General features: G+C 36.8%; 1 protein-coding gene across 6 annotated transcripts in view; it reads right to left on the minus strand.

Moving 5' to 3' along the window:
* The window catches only part of LOC100114196 (ADP-ribosylation factor-binding protein GGA3), a 197,275-nt gene that overhangs the window by 41,652 nt on the left and 131,748 nt on the right, over window positions 1–23,875 (minus strand). For all 6 annotated transcript variants that reach the window (XM_032601583.1, XM_031925309.2, XM_031925307.2 and 3 more), the window contains 2 exons: window positions 22,904–23,154; window positions 22,680–22,846 (listed from right to left, as the gene is read on the minus strand). In XM_032601583.1, the coding sequence (XP_032457474.1) occupies window positions 22,680–22,846; window positions 22,904–23,154 (418 nt within the window). The remainder of the gene's footprint in view (window positions 1–22,679; window positions 22,847–22,903; window positions 23,155–23,875) is intronic.

Raw genomic sequence — 23,875 nt, forward strand, 5'->3', positions numbered from 1 at the left:
TACAAAAATAGGTCGGAAAGATGGTTGATTCACTTAAACTCTAACGGTGCTCTTTCGCCCGAACGCTCACGATGATTCTATAGGTATAGAGTCACGTGCTGTGCCTGCGGAATGATTAGATCGAAAGTGATTCGAAGTTGACCGGTCGGGATCTGAGGTCGAAGTGAGCGCTTCGCTGCTGGCGTCAGTGCGCGAGAGCGCCTCTACCGCCGTGCGACGTGCTTGTGCGTTCTTGTCGCCGACCTTGTAGGTTGGTTTGCCTCTGTTGATGTACCGGGCGAGTCTTGATTTGTTGTCGTTCCCGTTTGTTTATTCGACACTACTTGGTTAATATACCGTACGTCTAAGCACACGCGATAGCTGTTATTATTCGTAAGAGCTGATTGTATGTTCAACGGCTTGACCATATTTACAATTTTTGTGAAGACACGTGAGCTTTAGAAGTTGCGAGCGCGAGCTCTGTAACTGTTGCTAACTGGATCGCAAGTGAGAGCTATTGTCTTATTTGTCAGGAGTATCGTGCCGCAAGTGTCAGCAATGCTCGGTATACGATAGCTGCGCGGCGATTTGCCCTTGTTATAGTATATGTCGGTTCGTCCGCTCGGTCCGTCTGTTCTCGGTATACGGTAGCTGCGCGGCGATTTGCCCTTGTTATTGTACGTGTCGATTCGTCCGCTCGTTCCGTCTGTTTACATGTGTGTCGAGTCGGTATAGTTTGCTTGTAAATTCTTATAAATTATATATATATTTAAACGCATAACTTAATTCTACTTCTTACTTATCTAACTATTACTATCTAATTTAAATTCGCATTTTATTTTACGTTATTTTTAAATTAAATGATTTTTTTAATTCGGTAATTTTTAACATACACACTCGGAATTCACAATTCTACTAATTACTCCAATTCGTACATTCGAAATCATGCCATGTACGACCATATCAGCCCGCAGCAGCCCGCATGAGAATTATTTTACGAGCAAGTTGGGCGTCAGTTGAAACACTGGGGTCTGCTAGCGCAGCCCAGCGTTCTTAAATCTATGTTCGCGCGCCGTCACGCTCCAATGCATACACGGTGGCGGGCCGCCTGGGCCCAGGGCACCAGGCATCGAGATGCCAGGGATCCCGCGATCCCCTTTCCGTGTGAGCGCCACCGTGTGTTGGGACCCGACGGCGTGGGAGATGAGCTCGGCTAGCTCTAAGGAAGGGGTGGAGTATCGAACAGGGTCGTTGGTAATAAAACTCATTAAGGCTTATTGCGGATATGATATGTCGTATTTATACTTCATTTTCCCTCTTAACAACCACGGCAACCTGCCGAAAACCTGCGGCCTCTACAGTCCAGAGGCACTACGTTGAGCTAACTAAACTGCTATGCGGCACGTCACGCCGCCGATCGAGGTCATCGTGATTAAGAGCGAACTTCTACACGCGGCCCCACAACGATTTTTGTCGGTGCGGGCGAATACCCGCCTCGCCTCTCTGATCGTCTACCGGCCCCGGCGACCAGCGCGTCCGTCGCGGCGTATTCTCGCGAGTTATGCGATTTCCCCGGCCCATCAGACGCTTATTTTTCCATATACCGCGTCGTGAAAAACCCGTACTCTATAATAACTCCCCGAAAACCACCTCACGAGGTGACGACTTCGACACGGCCGCGCGACGACACACAACACTTGCCCGTCCTCTCCGCGCACACTCGTGCATTCTGACAGCTACCTAAGGGAAACTCTACTAATAGCTAATTTAACTTAATCGCTAACTTACTTACTAACGGTAGCTCGGTAACACGCAGTAATCGGTAGCTGATAGGAATAGCGGGGAGGTACAATACGAGGGGAGAGCGATAGCGAGGAAATATGCACAATACATGGGTAACGATAGCGGGGAATTGTGCGAGAGCGAGAGCATGGAAAAGACAAACGGTAGCTTGAGCGGAGGGTAACGGCAGCGTGAAAGGAACGATAGCGAGGAAAAACGAGAGCTTACAAAATTCGCAACAGGCGACGAGACCTAACGGCACTCTACTCGCCGCCCTTGCCACGTCCATCAAAGTGCATGGCGTCGCACTAACCGAGCCCAGCAAAGGCGAGAATAAAATCAGACGTTACAGATAAAAAATCGCAAAAGGGCCTAGGTACAAAAGTCTAAAAAGAAAAGTGTATCAGAGGAGAAAAACCACACGATAAGCAGAAAAATATAGAAAAATATATATATATATATACATAATTAAATGGGGGTAAAAATAAAATTTTTGTTTTATGTTTAAATACAGCCGAATCAGTAGTTACTGTTAAAACTAATATCATTAAGTTATTTCAGTTATTAAAAACAATATTTTTGCAGACAAATTATTTAATATTTAGCATTTCAAAAGATCTAAGAATAAATAATATAAGTTGGAAGGAAATTGAGAAAATTTTGAAAACTATATTTGAAGGTACAAATATAAATGCTGTGATCTGTCTAAATAATATAGTTTATGTAGAGGAAAAGCAAAGAGATAAAATATTTGAAATGCTACACTCTACTAAAATAGAAGGACATTCGGGTATAAATAGAACATATAATAGAATAAAAGATAATTATTATTGGGAAAATCTCAAGGTATTATTTAAAACAGAGTAAATGCATGCGAGGATTGACAGAGAAATAAGCTAAAAAGAATTAAAATTAAACAACTTATGGTAATTACGGATACACCCTTAAAAACTTTTGATAAAATCTGTATGGAAGTAGTAGATCCGTTTAATGTTACTAAAAATAATAATAAATATATAGTTTTAATACAGGATCAACTAACTAAATTCATAATTATAGCATCTATGCTAGATTAAACAGCGGAATCCGTAGCTGACGCGTTAGTTAAGAAATTTGTATTTTTCGGTCACCAAAGCTCTTACTAACAGATAGAGGGGCAAATTTTACAAGTAAACTATTGAAACAAGTAGCGCGTAAATTTAAATTTACAAAGATTGAAACTACGGCATTTTCACCCAATCGAATGGTTCTTTAGAAAGAGCTCATCACCCTCTGTGCGAATATATAAAAAATTTTACATCAAAGAAAATCGAATGGGATGAGTTGTTAGAGTTCACACAGTTTTATTATAACACGAGCGTTCATACGAGCCATAAATTCAAACCACATAAACTAGTTTTTGGTTATCCAGCTAGACTTCCATCTAGCAAAACATTTAAAAAATCCGAGTAATTACCAACGTTTGATGGATATTTAGAAAATCGTGTATTAAAAATGCAAGAGATGGCAAAATTAGCTCGAGAAAATGTGATAAACGATAGATTCAAAATTAAAATCAAAAGCATATTATGATCGATTTATAAATCCAATCAACTTAAAAATTGGTGAAAAGGTTTGATTAATAAAAAAACCAAAACCAGGAAAATTGGAGAAAAACCATAATTTGGGTCCATATGAGATCTTGAAAGTACATGAAAATAGTAATGTAACTATCAATTACAATGGAAAACCAAAATTAGTTCATACAAATAAATAAAGTCGTTGTCATACTTGATACTAAAATATTTCTCTTTCTAGGAATATGGACAGCATGATTATTCAAATGATTATAATTTTTACGCTTTTTCGAAACAATCACGCTATAATAGGATACGACTGCGGCACAACAACACCAAATAATAACATTCTCTCTACTGGACTCAGGAGAATGCGACTTCCACAATACACAAGTAAATTCAACAAGCGTCAACATCGAGCTGATACTGGAAGTCGCTGAATTCCGAGAAGTCACGGTAATACAATGTAAAATAGAAATCCACTGAACAGTATCAAGCTGTGGAATCTTCGAACATCTTATTCCTACAGAAAATGGAGAGCAGGAATATATTTATGAAATAAGTCATGAACAATGTAAATTTACTTACTTGTAGTAAGTATGATAATATTCACACAATAGCAAATTTAAAGGTAAATTCAACAATTACAAAGGGAATAGATTTTGCTGAAAGTGCAGAGGGCAACTCTTGCTCAAGTGCATCTTACGTTGATAGTTTTGGATCCTGGAATAAGGTATTTGTTCATGGCTTAATTAAAATAACGTTAATTCAAAATAGTGCTAAGGTAAGTTTAAAAAATGATGAATTAAGATTAAGCTCAGGAACGGTGTGCAAATTTTCTAAAAAACATTGTTTAGATATGGAAGAAGGACACATGTTTTTGAAAGTTTTACCGCAAGGGGGGTGTTTTATAAACTCTTTTAATATTCTTTTCAAAGGAATAGCGACAAAATATTTTAGCGACACTAATCATGAAATTGTTCACGCACTAAATTCGAATGAAATAACGTTCACTTTAGCTATTAAGGATAAAATTATGCGTTGTAATAGAGAATTCATACGTACAGAACATCCAAAATTATTAATCATAGAAAAGAGTAGTTATTTAAATGCGTATCATTTTCAAAAAGATAAAATTAGTAATATAAATAGCGTAAACTTAAATTTTAATTTAATAACGGAAAGATGTGAAATTTAAAGGCAGGTTATCCAAAATTCCTTAGCCATAGTACGTTTTGCTTTTCACATAAGGCACTTGCCGATATTTAAAGGTTCACTGATAAACACACACATAGACACACATACACACACACACAAAATATGCAGATATTCAAATATTGTTGATAAATTCATTAAACTGTAATGGGGTAAGACTTGACGCTGAAAAACATCGTCTTTTTTTCCTGTTCTAATTACCGGGTGTGTTATCAGATGGTATTTTCAATATACTGACCATGCTTTATAGAAGAAATTCAATATTATATTGCATATATTGTTGGTGCATGATAATATTGTTTGATAGTTATTATTTTTCTCTAATTATTAGTGATATATGTGCGTGTATGTATATAATTTGTTGAATTGCACAAGTGTTCCATGTATGCGTATCCTGCCTTCAATAAAGTAATTCAATGAAATTATTAGATAAGTGATTTATTATAAATTAAAAACAAAATTATTGTTCCAAACTTTGTCTATTAAGCATTTACTTTGTGGAATTTATTTTATTGTTGGTTCTTCAATGTTTATGATATTTGTAGCAGATAAATTTTTCTATCAGCCACTTGACTAGTAAAGTATATTATTTTTAATTTATTAAAATTCTTATTTATCTTGTATATAAATGGTTATGTTGCATTTTATTGCAAAGTGTAATGTCATTAATATTTCATTATAGTCAAAACTTGCATAAAAATTTGTTTAGGGTTAAAATTATGATTAAAATATTGTTCTTATTTTAATTTTTATTATTATTATTATTATTAATTTTTCAATGCAATAATTATTGTTATGTATGATTGTTATAATTTTCTATGTATAATCTAGTTACAATTTAATTAATGTATACAATGCATAAATTACAATTTAGTAAAAGTATCTTGTTCAATATTTGTTTAAGAAGTCGATTCTGTGATGCAGTAACCATATATCATTGAGTTAATGATTTACATTTTTAGAATTTATATGTATTTTTATAATTATGAGGCACATTGTTACGTTTAGAGCAAGCAAAATTAAAGATTTATCGTTTTAGACTTTGTGTTTATATGCGGTAGTTGTATATGTATGTTATACACATCCACACATATGTAAGTGTTTAGTGGACGCAAGAGTATAATAAAAAATTCACCAATTCAAGATTTTAAGTAACATGCAAACATTAAATGTATATACATACACACACACACATATATACACACACACATATGTGTGTGTGTGTGGCGACCCAGTCGACGGCGCTAGCCCCGCGCTCCAGGCGCAAGCAAGTTCTCCGGCCGAGAGAGTTTTATTGAACTTAAGAGGCACGACCAGCACCCCTCTCACCAACCGAGCCAATAGCCCTCTCCCTCGCACCAACAGCTCGTCTCAGTTGAGGCGACTATAAGAGGGACAACTGGAGAACCGGCGACAAGAAAGCGTTTGGAAATCTCCGAGAGCTGTTCACTCCAGTTCGCCCAGCTAGCGAAGTCACACGCACTACTTTTACCTTGTTGATTGCTTTTAAGTTAGTTTGTAATTAGTTTTAATAAAGGCGCTTTTATTGAGAACGGGCAGTCATTTCGAGAACTGGTGAAGCGACAAGTCCTCTCTCCTCCGGCATTTTAATCACCTTCCAAATATATATATATATATATATATATATATATATATATATATATATATATATATATATATATATATATACACCTAGTGATAAAAGCAATAGAAGTGACTTGCTGCTCTCAGCCGTAGCAGGGCAACACAAATTTTGTGTACGACATGACACAGTAGTAGTTGAGAAAGACAAGCCTTTACCGTTCACAGGCTTACAGGATACGGGCGGTGCAATAATATATTGTGATAATGCGTGTGCTTTTAAAAAAGAGGAGTGATAAGAAAGTAACAGGATTACAAGATTCACGAAGACGAAAGAGAAGGATTAATAAAAAAAGGTAAAAGGAAGTAGAGTAAAAATATTCTAAAAATTTAGTCTAGGCATGGTGTAGAGTTTAAGTGAAAAAAGTTAGTTCAAGCAAGTATGAGCAAGTATGTGTAATATAAGGATATTTTGAAAATTTAGGCTGGGCGTAGTGTAGAATATAGTATATTCAATATATATAGTGAGTTTGAGTGAAAAAAGTTGCTTCAAGCAAGTATGACATGTAATATAAGGTTTTTTTTTTAAATTTAGGCTAGGCGTAGTGTAGAATATAGTATAGTCAATATATATACTGAGTATATATACATGGTGAGGAGTATGATAATATACAGTTACAGTGCAAGTGTTTAAGGGGTCCAGCCTGGGTTAAATCCTGCTAAAAAACAACAAAATATTTATTAATCAAAATTATTAATTTATCAAAATATAATTTTTTTCTTCTCAAGTAAATCAAAAAACAAAAAAAATTTAGTGAAAATATTTACAATATACATTATTTCTACCAAAAAATATCATATATATACCATAAAAAATCACTGACCTAAATTCAGTTAAATATTATTATTCATACGTTGTAAACATAGCTAATAATTTTAATTAATATTTTTCACACTGTTCTTGTTGCTAACAACATTTAATTAATATTTTTTAGAAATGTCGTTCATTATGTCTAAGGGGGCATGTTTAAGGTACATTTTAAGTCCGGGTAGAGTAAAGAAGACGGTGCGGATCTTTCACAAAGCCGTGGCAAGTGACTAAAAACACTTATTTATATGGTAAAATGTCATGAATTTTGGTCAGTGATTTTGTATTCGGAATAGAAATTCGGGTGCGGCGATTAAAATGGGTCACCCTGTATATATATATATATATATATATATATATATATTTTTTTTTATCTTCAAAATTTTATTTTCATGAACTGATAATTATGTTCTGGATGGTTGAAAATGATCGATCTTATTGTATAAGAAAACCTGTTACTGGAAGTAAAAGTATTGTTTAACATTGAACTTCTACTATTAATGGCATTGAAAATAGTTTTAGCTAGTTTTGGAAGTTTTCTGACGCTTGAAATTCATCATTTGAATTAATATATATATATTTTTTTAAATTAATTTTAATTTTTTTTAATGTTCTTAATGTTTAAATCTTTGTGCCGCAAAAGGCATCTATAAAATGATTGACTTTATAAAATTCGAGTTGCGCGCCATTGGGAGACGTGAGGTGATCCTGAAAATTAAATTATTTGCGGGTACGTGGAAAACTGTCTCTTTATTCTGTCTCTCTAGTTCTGTCTGACTACTCATATTACCTGAAAATTCATCGAGGTCTTTGATCTCGCTTATCTTGTCCATTTTGTTGTTTATTCAATCAGTGAATCATCTATAATGATTATACTTTCTGATGGTTCTTTGAGTACTTTGAACTCAATTATTCCCTAACTTATTTACACGTTATTAATAATTAACTTTAATCTTATAACTTAAATAAAATTAGAGGTAGATCTTCAATATCTGGTTCTCTTGGAACTGATACTTCTTACCTTAACCTAAACCTTAATTCTATTTAATATTATCCAATTTAAATCTATTTAATCATAATATGTTATAAATTTGTATTTAATTGGACTGTTAATGCGGCCTTATTTTACTACGCAATAGCGTTGTGAAAGTATGACGGTCTCAAGCCCGATAACGCAGAGAGCAGTCATGTTATTTGGGGGGGGGGGCAGGCGGGGGGTGGGGGGTGGTGCGGGGGTTTTTGAGATTTTCGAAAATAACAGAAAAATGAAAGAATTTTACGTGTTTTGGTGGGGGGGCCAAGGTGGGGGGTGGTGGAGGGGTGGTGGAGGGGTGGTGGGGGGAGTCTTGCCAAAACTATATAATATAGGAAGATATACATATATATATATATATATATATATATATATATACATATATATATATATATATATATATATATATAGGGTGACCCATTTTAATCGCCGCACCCGAATTTCTCGGAACCTAAGCTAGATAGAGAAAAACGGTTCAAACAAAAGTTGTAGGGGACAAAGGTGGTCACACAATAGCGCTAATGTTTTTGACCTTGAACTTCACCTTTAAGGTTATTTCAAGGTCAAAGTGGTTTTTTCATACTCCACATCCCCCGTCCCACACATCCCTACACCACGCATGCTAATCCCACACATCCTGAATCCTGAAAATTTTTTCTCAAGGGCAAAATGGTTTGTTAACGGAAACTTTAAGATCGTTGAAGCTTCTGTTATAAATTTATTAACCTTACTTTTTGCGCTACCCAGAAACAACGACGTGGACGTAGTAAGGATTGTTTCCTTTGGGGTGTTTGATTAAAGTGAGTCCCCTTGCCTCTCACTGTTCGGGGTGCTTGATTAAAGTGAGTCCCCTCGCCTCTCACTAATGTAAATAAATTTTTAATTAACCTCGAAGCAAGTATTCGAAATTACGACCATTTGCTTCAAGGCACATAGTCAAACGCCTTTGAAAATGGCGAACGGTGTTTTGCAAAGTTTGTCTCGGAATGGCAGCGCATGCTCGACGAATCCTATCCTGCATATCTGCTCTTGTAGTGGGTTGTTGCTCAAAAACAGTATTTTTTAAATACCCCCATAAATAGAAATCTGGTGATGTAAGATCGGGTGAGCAAGCAGGCCAGTTAACTGGACCTCCTCAACCAATCCATCTGTTACCATAGTGCTCATTTAAAAAAGCCCTTACAATTCGCGCGAAATGTGGTGCTGCGCCGTCCTGCTAGAGCCACATACTTCGTCGCGTTTCTAAATCAACATCTTCCATCAATCCAGCTAGTTCATCTCTTATTAGCATCAAATAGGTATGTTGATTTACATTTTCTTCAAAAAAATAAGGGCCGATCCATTGATAATCCCGCACCATACCACAATACTCCAACGTCTTTGATGGTTTAGAGTTCTGACCCAATGAGGATTCACATCAGACCAATAATGGCAATTATGCTTATTCAGTTCCCCATCACTTTGAAATTTTGCCTCACCAGAAAAAAGAAAAAAGTTAAAAAAGTCTGGATCATTTTCTATCATTTGTAAAGCCCACTGGCAAAACACAATACGGAAATGCTCAAACTGTAGCTCTTGAACCAAAGTAATATGGTATGCGTAATGTTGAAGCACCTTCATAATTCTTAAAAAAGTATTTTTTGGCATACCAATTTCCCTTTCGACTCGACGAGCGCTAATGTGTGGGTCAAGATGAATTATTGCAAGTTACAACTCGATTATCATTTACATCATACGCATGGCGCCTACGTTGACGAACCATGTGTCCACCACAAGCTCTTTGAGTTAAACGTCTGATAGCTCTATCGTCAGGGTGTCGTCTATCAGGATAGTGTTCAGCATAAAGTCTTGTCACACCACGATAATTATTTTGGCTTTCTCCTAAAACCAAAATCATATCAACGATCTCGTTGGGCGGATAGTCAGCCATTTCAGAGCCAGCTCTTGATTACTATTAAATTTAAATAGTAAAATGGTATCAAAAATATTAATAATTATAAGGCTCGCCCGTATACGGTTGCGCCTAAAAAGGAAAAACGTTGGAAAATTACGGTAACTTTATTTAGCTAACTGTAATTGCTATAATTATTTCGTATGTTTATTCACACTTTATTAATTTTAAATTTTAAATTAAAATAATCGTTAACACATTAAAGGTATTCAATTCAATGAAGCATCATTTCTTATTTTGATTGCAAATAAAACTAAAACTTCCTTTTATTTTTTTGTTTTCTGTAAATAATGTGAATTAGTAACGTTCGAATTTCATAAATACTAATTTTGATAATGTAATCATTAAAAACACATCTACGAAGAAAATAGGTTCCGTTAATGGTTCTTCTAATTAAATCTGAACTGCGAACCGATTTTAAGATTTTCCGCCCATTTTTAATATTAAGTTTTTTCTAATAGCTCGATTCTAAAAAAAATAGCTTCGATGCTTTTTGTACAAAACAAAAGGGGAGGCAAGGGGACTCACTTTAATCAAGCACCCCGAACAGTAAGAGGCAAGGGAACTCACTTTAATCAAGCACTCCGAATAGTGAGAGGCGAGGGGACTCACTTTAATCACTTTAAGTGTATGGGGTAAGGATGTGTGAGTTTGAGTTTTGTTTACTAGGATGTGTAAGTTTTGGGTTTGGGGTGTGTGGGTTCCCCTATTAAGCCGAAGATCAATTTGAACCAGCTTAGCATGTGGTTCATGGAAAAAACTGATTTTAAACGTACTTTTCGGAGTTTGACCTTGATTTGACCTGGAAATGACCTTGAAAAAATTTCTCAATATGATTTTGAACGTAAAATTTCTCGCTCTTTCCGAATCCGGGGTCAAAACTAGATGTTCCTATATGAAAAAAAAAAACACTTTGACCTTGAAATAACCTTGAAGGTCAAGTTCAAGGTCAAAAACGTTAGCGCCATTGTGTGACCCCCTTTGTCCCCTACCGACGGACGGGATGAGCAGTGGAGAGTCGACTGCAGAGATAATCATCTCTAGTATTTCTGACTGTCCGGAACAAGAACGTGGGGACGTGGCCCACGCAGTCCTCGCTACTGTTCTGCCGTCCGTCGCTAGGGATGACGTTGTGTCTACGAGGTTACTCCGTCTAAATACGCAAGTGGCAACGGTCGGCGGTCGCCCATCGCCATGGGTTGTCCGTCTATCGAACCACTTGATCGTAAAAAATATTATGCGAGCAAAACATAAGATAACCGGCTTAAACACGCGCCATATCAACGCCTCGCATTTATCCCAGGAAACGAGTAATAGCCGGGTTTCAAGTAAAATCTTCATAAATGAGTTGTTAAGTAAAGAATCGTTTTTGCAGTTTAAAAGTCTTAAAAGCGTAGCTAGCGGTCTTGGTTTCAAGTACGTTTAGCATAGAGGCGGTCGTTTCTTGGCAAAAATGCGGGACAGGGAGATGTCACATCATTTTCAAACGGCAGCTGACTTGCAAGCTATCGCTGCATCATATTCTTGTATGACGGGTAACGACAATATTGTAAATAATGCGACAGCGGTACAATAACGGTAAAGCGATCACTGAGACTGTGTCATGCTCAGGATCGCTAGATAAAGACAGTACGAAAAACTGACTTGGCGGAGTGAAGGTGAGAGGAGCAGAGTGTGATGGGTTGAGGGCGGGTTTTGTCAACGCTACCTCGCTGAACAGGCACATGGAGATGTTTCGTCAATTCCTGGCGACTGCTCGTCCCTTCTACCATCTCTTTGACGTGGCTGAGTCGCGTTTCGGGCCAAGCGTCGACGATGTATTTGCTCGGGTAAAGGGCTACTCTGTCCTTCGGCAGGACAGGAATACCCAGGGAGGAGGTGTGGCACTATACATCTACAATAGTTACAAGGCGACCATACTGTGCTCATCTCCAACAACGACGGATGGTAGAAAGCCCGGGATTCCAGAGTACCTTATGTGTAGAATTCAAAAGGGCCGCATGCCCCCCATTTTTGTCGCCATTATATACAGACCACCAGGTATTTCTTTCATGACCAACTGTGACCTGGTGGATAAATTAAAACTATATGCGGATGACTATAATCATCGTATAGTCATGGGGGACCTGAACGCAAATATGTTGTCGACGTCTCAGGATGCGAATTTTGTCAGGGATTTGGCCTGTGAGTTGAATCTCAAATTAGTTGAACATGGCGCGACGCACCACGTCGGGAAGTCTCATACGTGGATTGACGTAATCTATGCTGACGACAATGAAGTAGTGCTGAATGCGAACAACATGATGGCGACCTTTCCGAGTAGGTATAACATCATTGATTTTACGTTTCGGACTCCAAAGTCGGAATCTCCTACTCTAACTCCATTCTTTTATAGAGATTTTAAATCCATCAGGTGCGAGGAGCTTCTTTCCATTCTCGAAACCTGCGATTGGTCGACCATCAGTTGCCCGGGCATGACCACAGACAAGAAATTAGAATCGCTTAGTGGTAACATCATGACTGTCATTGAAAAACTTGCCCCTTTCAAAAAATTTAAACCCAAAAATATAAAATCTTCACCGTGGGTCAACGCAGAACTTCAAGACCTTTATGATAAGCGTGATGCAGTCGAACGAAGATTCAAAAGGACCCGTGACTCGAGGTTCTGGTCGGAATTCCAGTCTCTTGCGACTCAAGCAGAACAGCGCACAATCGAGGCGCGAGAGGCTTTTATTCAGGCCAGAATTTCGGAGGCCCTGAACAACAACAAAAACATCTGGATTGAGCTTCGTAATCTTGGAGTATTGTCCACGACTAAGGAGGAACTGCACGGTTTCTCCCCAGGCGAGCTCAATGCCCACTTTGCCGGGGTCTCCGTATCAGAATCAGAGAGCGAGGTGAACTTGGATGAGATTGTGGCGACGGCCAGTGAAGCTGGTTTCACTTTCCGTGAAATCACTTTTTCGGGCGTGGTCCTAGCCGTTGCGCATTTCTCATCACAGGCAAAAGGAGAGGATGGCATTCCTCAGGATGTCATTGCTAAATCCCTTCCGGTCCTGGGCCACCACCTTGTATCTATTTTTAACTCCTCTCTGTCTAGTGGCGTCTTCCCTGGAACCTGGAAAAAGGCCTGTCTAGTGCCCCTCAAGAAAACGGCAATTCCATTAGCCGCTTCAGACTTTCGTCCGATCGCTCTGTTGTGTTTTCTTGCCAAGGTTCTAGAGAAGATTGTTCACGACCAGATATCCGAGTACTTAGAGTCGGAGAAGCTTCTTGATACACGTCAGACGGGTTTTCGGCGTTATCACAGCACGCAAACAGCACTACTGAGTCTGTCAGAGGACATTAGGGCAGGTATTAATAGCAAAAAACAACTGCTTACTATCCTCCTGATGTTTGATTTCAGTAAGGCGTTCGACACGATCTCATCCTCTAAACTTCTTCGAAAGCTAATAGGAATGGTTTTCTCTAGGTCTGTAGTTCTGTGGATCAAGTCATACATTACAGGGCGTAACCATCAAGTGGTTACGAAAACAGTTGGCAATTCTGATTGGCTCACTACCAATCTTGGCGTTCCACAGGGCTCGGTCCTGGGTCCTCTTCTCTTTAGTCTTTACATCAACGATCTCAGAGACATTTTGGCTACTTTTAAGGGCCCTAAGGGCGAATTATCAGATAGTGTCGAGCATTTGCTATATGCTGATGACCTTCAAACCTATACGCAGGTGGCAAGGGACGACTTGAGCGGGGGTGTGGACCGTCTGTCGGCTGTGGCGCGTGCAGTGGCGTTATGGGCGTCCGAGAACGCGCTTCGCCTCAATGTCGGGAAGACTAAAGCTATTATTTTTGGGTCGGACAGTAATATTAACAAGGTGCAAAGTCTAAAGCTGCCTGACATTGAGATCGAGGATGGAGTCTTCGTACCCTTTGCCGACACTGTAACCAACCTTGGTGTTGTAATGGATTCGAAGATGACATGGAAACCGCAGGTGGATGCGATTAGCCGAAAGGTTAATATAGTCCTTTATGGACTTAGATCCTTTAGATCCTGCACCACCGAGGAACTGCGTAAGCAGCTGGCGGGCGCTCTTGCCACCCCGCACTTGGATTACTGCTCTCTTGTCTACCTTGACGTATCAGGTCAACAAAGTACACGACTTCAACGATTGCAGAACTCATGTGTGAGATACATGTGTGGTGCTAGAAGGGACGAGCACATATCACCCTATAAGAGGAAGATAGGCTGGGTTCCAGTGAAGGCAAGAAGGGAGTTATTTGCGGCGGTGATGCTTTATAAAGCAATTGTAATGGGACAGCCGCCGTATCTTGCTGCCCTTTTTGATAGGAACCAGTCTAGAACCTCAGCTAGGGATCCGCAAGAACTAGTGGTGCCTAGCGCGCGTACCGATGCGGGGCTATATTCCTTTAAAGCCCAGGACGCGCGCCTCTGGAATTCTCTCCCGCGCGACGTGAGAGATCTCCCGTCGCTTAAATGTACGTACGTACGCGAGATTGAGTGTACTGTCGATCAGAACACTGATTCTGCGACTGTTTCGTAACTCCGTTAGATATTTTACCGTCCAAATATTTATTCTATTTATTTATTTATATTATTAATGTATTTTAACATCTATGACCAAAGGTTTTTATTTAAGTAACGTGATAGAGTAGTAAATAAGAAGAAAAAATGTACATCATGCGTAATACGAATCTGTGATAAATTAATGACAATGTGTGATACATATGTATTTTTGACTTATGCAAAAAAAAGGCTATATATAAATACATATGCTCAGTGATGTCTTAGAATATAGTATATTGAACATATATAGTCATTGTACAAGTATTTTATAGAAGAACGTGTAAAAAGTTTAGTTTTTCAAGAATTTAGTGTGGGTATAGTAAAGAAATGTCAGTTTCTACCTTTATTGGTCTACAAAAGTATGCCTAAAAAGATTGCCATACATGGTGATCATGTAGAATATAGTATATTTAATATACATAGTGAATTTGACTAAAAAAAAGTTCTTTTGAGCAAGTATGTTGTGTAATATAAGTTCACTTCTTATGAACATCAGGCCCTGCGCACGGACGAAAATTCAATTTTTGGAGAATGAGACTTCGCTAGTAGAAAGACTTTTTTCAATTGGGTATTAAGAATTTTTAAATACTATGAATTTGTTCAGAATTTAATTTTCTACAAAATAGCCAGAATACTTTTATGAAAAACCTTCTTGTAAAAAATGGCTCAAAAAGAATTGAAAACAAAAAAACATTTTTGGTCAAAACCAATAGGTGTTCGCCCTGGGTATAAGACGTTTCTTCGAAACTCTTTATACGAGACGAGTGCTTAAAAACCTGGATACATGGCAAGAATTGCAGGAGAAGTGGTACATTTAATAACATGTGTACCAAAAACAGTAAAAATTTTGCATCTAAAGGAATGCTACAATCAATTGCCAGTTTTATCAGGAAATGAAACCTGGTTCTTAACGCCAAAAACGCATATTCTGGAGAAGAAGGGAGTTCAAGTAAATTGTAACTACATACTACAGAATTTCGGAGGAATTGATAAAATTCACACTAACAACAACCAAAACAGTATCACCTCATATTTTGAAACCAAACACAAAGATTGGATGGACATTTGAGTCAGTCGAAACACTAGCAACGAGTGGAGTATATTCTCAAGAAGAGTTGGGCCAATTACAACAGCAATTAAAGTTTCCAATAGAGAAGGCATCACTTTTAAATGTGATTGGCAGGGGAGAAAACATCTGAAAATACAATAAGAAATTTAGCCGAAAGTACATGGCACATGCTTATTGAAAAACTGATCACATGTGGGTCATTTTCATCTGTGTTTATCATGATACTTAAAATCCTGTATATTGGAAAACTGATCATCGATACTATTATTAGAGGCTACACGTTACACACGATTTTTTGATGGTTAATACATCTATGTGGAGCCATTTTCAGCTCAGTAACGCATTTATTGACAACACTGGAAAATACAAGCAGCTTAAAAGAGCAGATTCATACGAATAAAAAAAAAGAACAGAGTTTATGAAGAGACAGAATTACAAGAAATAAAGATTACAGCTCCAATATCCGCCCTAATGCCACTACCTATTCCTTTACGCCCACCGCATGCAAATACCTATACAAGTAAAATCACAATACCGAAAATTTAGACACAATCTAAGGCTAGTATATCTTTATTTTCATTACACCATTAAATAATGTTATTCTACGTATACAAAATTTATATTTTATGAAAATTGATAGTTTAAATATTGATTGTCAAATATGAAACAGTAGAAATGAAAACATTTAATGATTTTAAACAATAATAATTAATAAAAGAAAACTATTCTTGAAATTTTAAAGTAAATAAGTTAGAATTTTAAGTGAATAAAATTATTGTTAAAATATGTTAGAATTCTAAGGATCAAAATTATGATAAAAGTTGCCATTGTACCAATGGGCAATCAGCTAGTTGTGAGGGTGTGACGTCCTGCGACGTATTGCATTTAAGCAATATCAGCGGAGTCGTTACGAAGCCGAAAACTGACGACTCAGATTAATAAGTAGATCAGCGAGGTTAATGAGTATTCCCTGTATACGCCGAGCGACCAGTTGCAATTATACACTTGATCTGGACTCTTGTACGACGCTCCTATCCATTGACAAGAGTTATCCGGGCTTAAGTCACGATTCCGATACCTATAGAACTTTATCTTGAATAAATGGTGGAAGTCAATTAACTACAAGTGTTGTTCATTTGAATATATCCATCCTGTATGAGCCTGACTACAGCACAGCAGCAGAGTTTTCAGCCCAAGCAGTTAAACCCAAGTAAGTAAAATTCAATAAATAATCATAGATCGAAATTGCGACTTAACAATACAATAACTTAAGAATAAAATAATAAATAACTTAAAAAACAACTGTACAAAGAAAAAACAGCTGCCAATTCATTGGAACGTAGCTTCCTCCAAATAAATTTATAGGTGTAATAAATAAAATAATGTTTTAATATACAGTATAATCTGCCTGCTAATGCATGAGGCGGTTTTTGATACATAATTTAAAATATAAGTTTTGGATGGTTCATTGTCTAAAAGTTAGCAGACCCCTCTGTTTTTTTTATTATAGAATACGAACGCTGCCGTCAATTTTTTTCACAGAATATATCAGTATGACATGAATTCATAGGGAGGGGCTTTAACGACGTGCAACGACACCCCTATAAGAGGAAGCAAAAGTTTTGAAAAAAATAAGTTTTTACATTTTAGCTCTTTACTTGAGAACCAATTAACGAAATCGTTTAAAATTTTAGCAGCTGATAGATTTTTTATAGTAAATCACAAAATAAAATTTTGAAGCGTTTGACTACATTGTTTTAAAGATAATCAAAAAATTATCAAAAAAAATTGAAACCTCAATATCTTAAGAACCATAGGAGTATGAAAGCTGCGCAATGAACTTAGCCAAAACACATAAAATACCTAATTCTTTCGAAAATCTCAAGTGCAATAAAGCCTTTTTAAATCCATAATCGAGACGCAAAAAAACTCATTTTTTTCAGTTTTCAATTTATTATTGAAAAAATAAGTAGTCAAATCACTTGAAATTTTAATAGGATATAGTTTGACACATGACCCACCGACATGATTTTTTGTGAGGTTATGATGTTTAGTTTTAGAGATATGAATTTTTAAAAAAAATCACCTTTTAATTTTATCTGCCGAACGAGGCGGTTGATCCCGAGAACCAAACGAGAAAAAGAAGATAATTGTATTCTCTGTCAAATGCATTTTAGCTGAATTGTTTGTAACAATGGGATGATTGAAAAAAACGCAAAATAGTGTTTTTCAAAAATCAAAAAATGTCCATAAGAAAAAAAAAAAACTGAGAAAATAAAAAATAACTGTCTTCTCGAATTCGGAATCTAAAAATAGATATGCATGTCAAATTTTATTAATATTGACGGAGTAGTTCCAGAAATATTACGGCATTCATACACACACACACACACACACTCACATCCATACGGACATTTTCTAAAAACACTTCATTTGACCTTCTAACACACCAAAAAGTATTTTCTAAAAGTTTTGACAAAACTCAAAATTTTACTATTACAAAGCTTTCTCTAGGAGAAAGCAAAAAATATGTAAATGAAATAACTGTCACAACGAGCATTGGATACAATCATACGCCGCACACAAAATATATACAGGATATAAAGAGATAAATAAATACAATTTAATCACAACATAAGAGTAGCCGAAGCGTACAAAGATCGCAGCACAAGACGCACAATAATAAAACGAGACAAAGTTACAAAAGACGAGGGTCGGATGACGCAATAAAATTAGCTAGCCGAGTTTTAAAAGCTGAGGCAGGATAATTCCTTTTGTGTAATTTGCGGACGTCAACGGGTAGTTAATTCTACATGCTGACCGCGCCTATACGAAAAGATTTCACGTAATAATCAAGAAACAATGTTAGCGAGGGCAGCGTTTACCTGGAAAATAATGCCATTATCATCACTAATATGGCCGTGGGCATGAATGCAAAAATCGTCTGCATAGAGATAATAGTTGCAGTCGCCACACACGTCAGGCACGTCGTCGATGTAGAGCGAGAAAAGCATAGGCCCAGGAAGATATCCCTGCGGAACTCCCGACGTTCTTGGCAGAGGCGAGGATGATTCACTTGTGCTTGATGTAACAACTTGTGTGCGACTGGAGAGAAAAGAGCGTACCCAGGCGTAGACAGTCTGAGAAGCCAAAAACGCGTAGCTTTTCAGAGATAAACCCTACATTAACCAGGTCGAAAGCTTGAGTTTGATCGATAGACACAAGAAGAGTAATTCTTCCCTCGTCAATGGCTTTACGAATATCGTCGCTGACGGAGATCAGCGCAAAATGAGTACTATAGCCCTTTTGAAATCCCGATTGGTGAGAATTAAAAAGATTTTTGCTGGCTATAACGCCATTAATTTGATTCAGTGCGACGGCTTCGAATATTTTAGAAGCTGGAAATGTAATACTAATGGGGCGGAGATCTCTAGATCCTACGTAAGCTAATGCAGCTCGCGCTTGAAAGGGGTGATGTGCTTATCCCTTTTAACACCATAGATGTAACGAATGCCCGTTTTTACGATAAACTATAAGTCACTTCCGTATATATGTACATGTACAAGCTGCATGAATTTAGAACATTTTAAAACGTTTTGTGCTATTAGGGTATATTGTGTTAATAATATTATAGTACAATTTCAATATACATACATGCATACATACAGAAAAGACGCTTTTTAATTGGCATAAGTCCTGTTGTGCTAAAGCAATCATCACAAAAATATGCAGACGTCTGCATAATTCCGCAAAAGAAAGCATAATTCCTCTTTTGTTTCTAATTTTGTCTGCATAAGTCCTAATTTACTTGTTTATACACACATGCATGATTCCAACACTAGCAAGAAACGCTCCTATATAATATATAAATTGTCTTGATTTGATTTTTAATTATTACCAAAACAGAAGTAAAAGGTGAAATTTGTAAATTTCTTTGTCGCCAAAGAGATGCTCACCTTGTGATATTTATCTTATTTATTTAATAAATGTATCAACAAATATCAGGATCAAAATATATCTAATGGTATACAGGGTGAGTTATTTTAATCTTTAATCTCAATTATCTCGTTGGCAAAGCATGCCAGCGAAAAAAGTTTCGGGTAAAATTTTTGGGATTTTTCCCTGGCTATCTGATGATGACCTTGACAATGTCATTGAGCATGACCTTCAAGGTCATTTGAAGGTCAAGTCGATTTTTTCAAATAGAAACCCCTACTTTTGGCACCAGAAATGGAAAGAGCGGGAAATTTTACGTTCGAACATGTGATTTTGGAAACAAATCATCTTTTGTGCGGAAATTACCTTTGACATCAGCCGAACCCAGGATGCACCATCGAGGAGGTTGTCAAAAGGATTTAGCATCCCATTTTTTGTTTTATTTTTTTTTGTATTTTTTTTATTTGTTTTTTTTTTGTTTCTCCCTTTTTGTTAATTTTTTGGTATTTTTATGGAATGTTAACTGGAGTTAACCATTGATTAATTGTTCGAAATTACCGCCGTTTTGTTGGATGCAAAGATCAAGTCGAGCTCTGAATTGTCTTATGGTTCTAAGTAGAACATCTCGAGGGATTGCTGCACAAGCTGTACGAATGCGTTCGATCATATTATCTCGCGTTGTTGGCCGTTGAGCATAAACAACATTCTTAAGATATCCCCATAAGTAAAAATCGGGAAGGGTTAAATCAGGTGAACGAGGGGGCCAGGCAACTGGGCCACCTCACCCAATCCACCTGCCATTGTAGCTGGTGTTTAAATAATCACGAACAATGCGTGCATAATGTGGTGGTGCTCCATCTAATTGGATCCACATTCTTAGCCTTGTGGCTAGATCTACATTTTCTAGTAATTCAGGTAAAATGTCTCGAAGTAATCTCAAAAAGTTTACCCCATTCACGTTCTCTTCAAAGAAATAAGGACCAATCAAATAGCCATTGATGATTCCACAACAGACCATAACACTCCAGCGGTGTTGATTGTCTATGGGCCTGAACCAATGAGGATTTTCATCTGACCAATAATGGCAATTATGTCTATTCAATTCTCCAGTGTTTCTGCTGTTGATTCATCTGAAAAAAGAACGTGCCTGAAAAAGTCTTGATCTTGTTGAATCATTCGTATTGCCAATCGACAAAAACGTACTCGCAAAATCATATCATTTGGAGTTAACTGTTGTGTTAATGTTATGTGATAAGGATGATATCTTCTCGCTCTCAATATTCGGGATGCTGTTGATCGAGGTATACCTATTTCTCTTTCTATTTGTCGAGTACTAATGTGAGGATCAAGATGAATAATCGCTAGAATGGTAATAACACGAGGATCGTTTTCGTCGTATTCATGATGACGGCGTTGACGAACAAAAGCTCGAGCTCTCTGAGTTAAGGTTTGAATAGTAACATTACTTGGGTGTCTCCTATTGGGATAGCGTTCAGCATAAAGTCTGGCAGCTGCTGCATAATTATTTCTACTTTCTCCCAAAATCATGATCATATCAACGATTTCGTTGGGACCATAATCAGCCATGATCAAAATCAAAATAATTTGTTACAGACCAGTAAACAGGGAAACAGATTTTTTTCAATAATAATTATCGATTTACAAGAAGTAAAAAACACGATTAAGCTTTTCTGCACTAATTTGCTATCTACATAACTGTTAAGAGTAGTTCACTCTCAAAAATTGACACTAATACAAAATATAGGAATGACTTTGAAAATTTTTGAAAACTGAAAAAATTACGAAAATTTTAGAAAATATTGAAAATTTCTGGAAATATTGAAAATTTTTTCATTTTTGAACGCATGCCACTCTCTTTTTATTTATGGGGCTAAAAGTAGGGGTTTCCATTTCAAAAAATCAACTTGACCTTGAAATGCCCTTGAAGATCCTGTTTAACGACAGGGTCAAGATGACCATTCGTCAGCCGGGGAGAAAACTGAAAACTTTTGTGGGTAACATTTTCTCCTTGAATGCATTCGAGTTCAGCTAACCAGTTGTACTGTTATTGGCATGACCAATGACCCTGACCATTGAATTCAAGGTCAAGGAAAGGTCATATTCAAACGTAAAATTTCCCGCTCTTTCCATTTCTGGTGCCAAAAGTAGGGGTTTCTATTTGAAAAAATCGACTTGACCTTCAAATGACCTTGAAGGTCACGCTCAATGACATTGTCAAGGTCATCATCAGATAGCCAGGGAAAAATCCTAAAACTTTTACCTGAGACTTACCTACTTTTAATTGAGATTAAAGATTAAAATGACTCACCCGGTATATGTGTATATCATTTATTTACTAATACCAATTTTTGATATTAGCAGTAAAACCACTTATGTATACGTGTGTATGTTGTAGTCGACATTCATGTGACTCGGCGTATACTTTTGTAGAAACAAGATTGGCCGCACAATATATTATTCTGTTATTTTATCTTAATCGGGATTCGTTAAATTTCCCCGAATAGTTCTCACCCGTTCCCTACGTCCTTACCGCGAATACCGCTCCCTCACAGGGCAGATCACAGGCGTTAAGAGGGTTTTCAGTCAGTCAGTGTTATTTGCATTAAAATATACTTAAAAGCAATAATAATCTAAACAAAGTATTACTATTCAGTATCATCAGTTATTTTTGTAATATCAACACTCGATGATGTTTCTGATAACGGAGCGATCAAAGCTTTTAGGTTGGATATGTATGTATTTTTAGGTTAGAGAGAGAGAGAGAGAGAGAGGGAAAGTTAGAAAGAGGGAGAAAGAGATAGTGAAAGAGAGATAAAGAGAGATAAAGAGTTCTTTCAAGGGTGCTCGTTTCAAATACTTATTCATATAATCATACATTTGAGCATGTTTACGTCTAAACACTTCTCTTACAGGTTTTTATAAAACCTTCAAAAATTACTGTCACAAAGTTTCTTTTTAGAGAAAGCAATAATGATAATAATAAAATACAGTAATGTCTAAAAACAAAGCAAGCTTGCAGGGGTTCCGTTCTAACAATCATGTTATGTATAAAATGATGCGATATAATATTGAACTTTCTAAATCATATCAAAAATTGCTTACTTACTTCTGGTACAACTGCTTGAAATAAATAGTCATTAAGAGGTTTACTGCTGGTGCTCATTGTAGTAACTACGATAACGGATACGTCGAATCTTGGACTATCTTTAGCAAAATGTAATAGTACAGTTATTCCATTGCGCTTATCAATAACGGTCACTGGAGGTATATTTCCTACAACGATATTTTGAATTAGAGAAAAGTTTTATTTTCAAACTTGTTTTACTGTACCTGGTGTAATAGTCTCTAAGTTAATATTTATATGAGCAAGAGATTCAATTTCAAATTCCTTTCCAAGAGTTTTCACGGCTAATCTATTTGTTTTTTTGCGATTCTTACATTTTGCATTGCCAAATGCACTTTCTAATTCTTCCGCACTTTCATTATCTTCCTTGCAAGTCATAAAATTTACTCCAGTAAAAGACTGAATATCGGATTTATTTAGTAATGTGTCAATAGATGCTATTGATATTTTATCACAACTGCAAAAAAAATATTACTAAATAAATGTACATATACACGTGTGTCTCTATGGGTACACATACATATACATAAATATAATGCAGCTATAAGTTTTTATTTCTTTTAAAAATTTATAAATAATTTAGGCACAAATGTATGTAGGCTTGGACATTTGAACAGTAACATTTTGTACATTAAAATGTACAGTTGTATGGAGTGGGTTGTTTCATGGGTCACAATATAATATTGTCATCATTGCATTAAGAAATACATTATGTTTGTAAGCGTGTGTGTGTGTTTTTATGTGGCGTAGGCAGAGCAAGCTCTGCGCAAGTGACCCTTCGACACCGTATCCCTACAGGCACTATCGTTAAAGAATACTTTCGTATGTCCCGTTAATTAGCCTAGTTGGCTTCTTCTTTAGGATTTGACATTTCCATACATCCCCCATCCACCGTAGTGATTAGGGGTTTAGGCTCAAAGGTTTCAGGTCTTCTTTTTTCTGCATCAGCTCGTCTTCTTGTTTCTATGCTCTCGATGTATCACATCCAGCACTTTGCCTGCTTTTGCCATTTTTTAAGCTCTTCTTTCTCTTTTCTTCGCCATGTCCAAGGAGCGCCTAAGTATAATAAAGCTGACGGAGCCAGGTACATATTTACAGCCTTCTTCCTTTTGTCCATTCTCTTTGCAGAGAAAACAGCTCACTTCTATCTGGCATTTATTCATGCGGTGATCAGCTCC

Source organism: Nasonia vitripennis (assembly GCF_009193385.2).
Source record: "Nasonia vitripennis strain AsymCx chromosome 2 unlocalized genomic scaffold, Nvit_psr_1.1 chr2_random0009, whole genome shotgun sequence".
NCBI classification, from domain to species: Eukaryota; Metazoa; Arthropoda; class Insecta; order Hymenoptera; family Pteromalidae; genus Nasonia; species Nasonia vitripennis.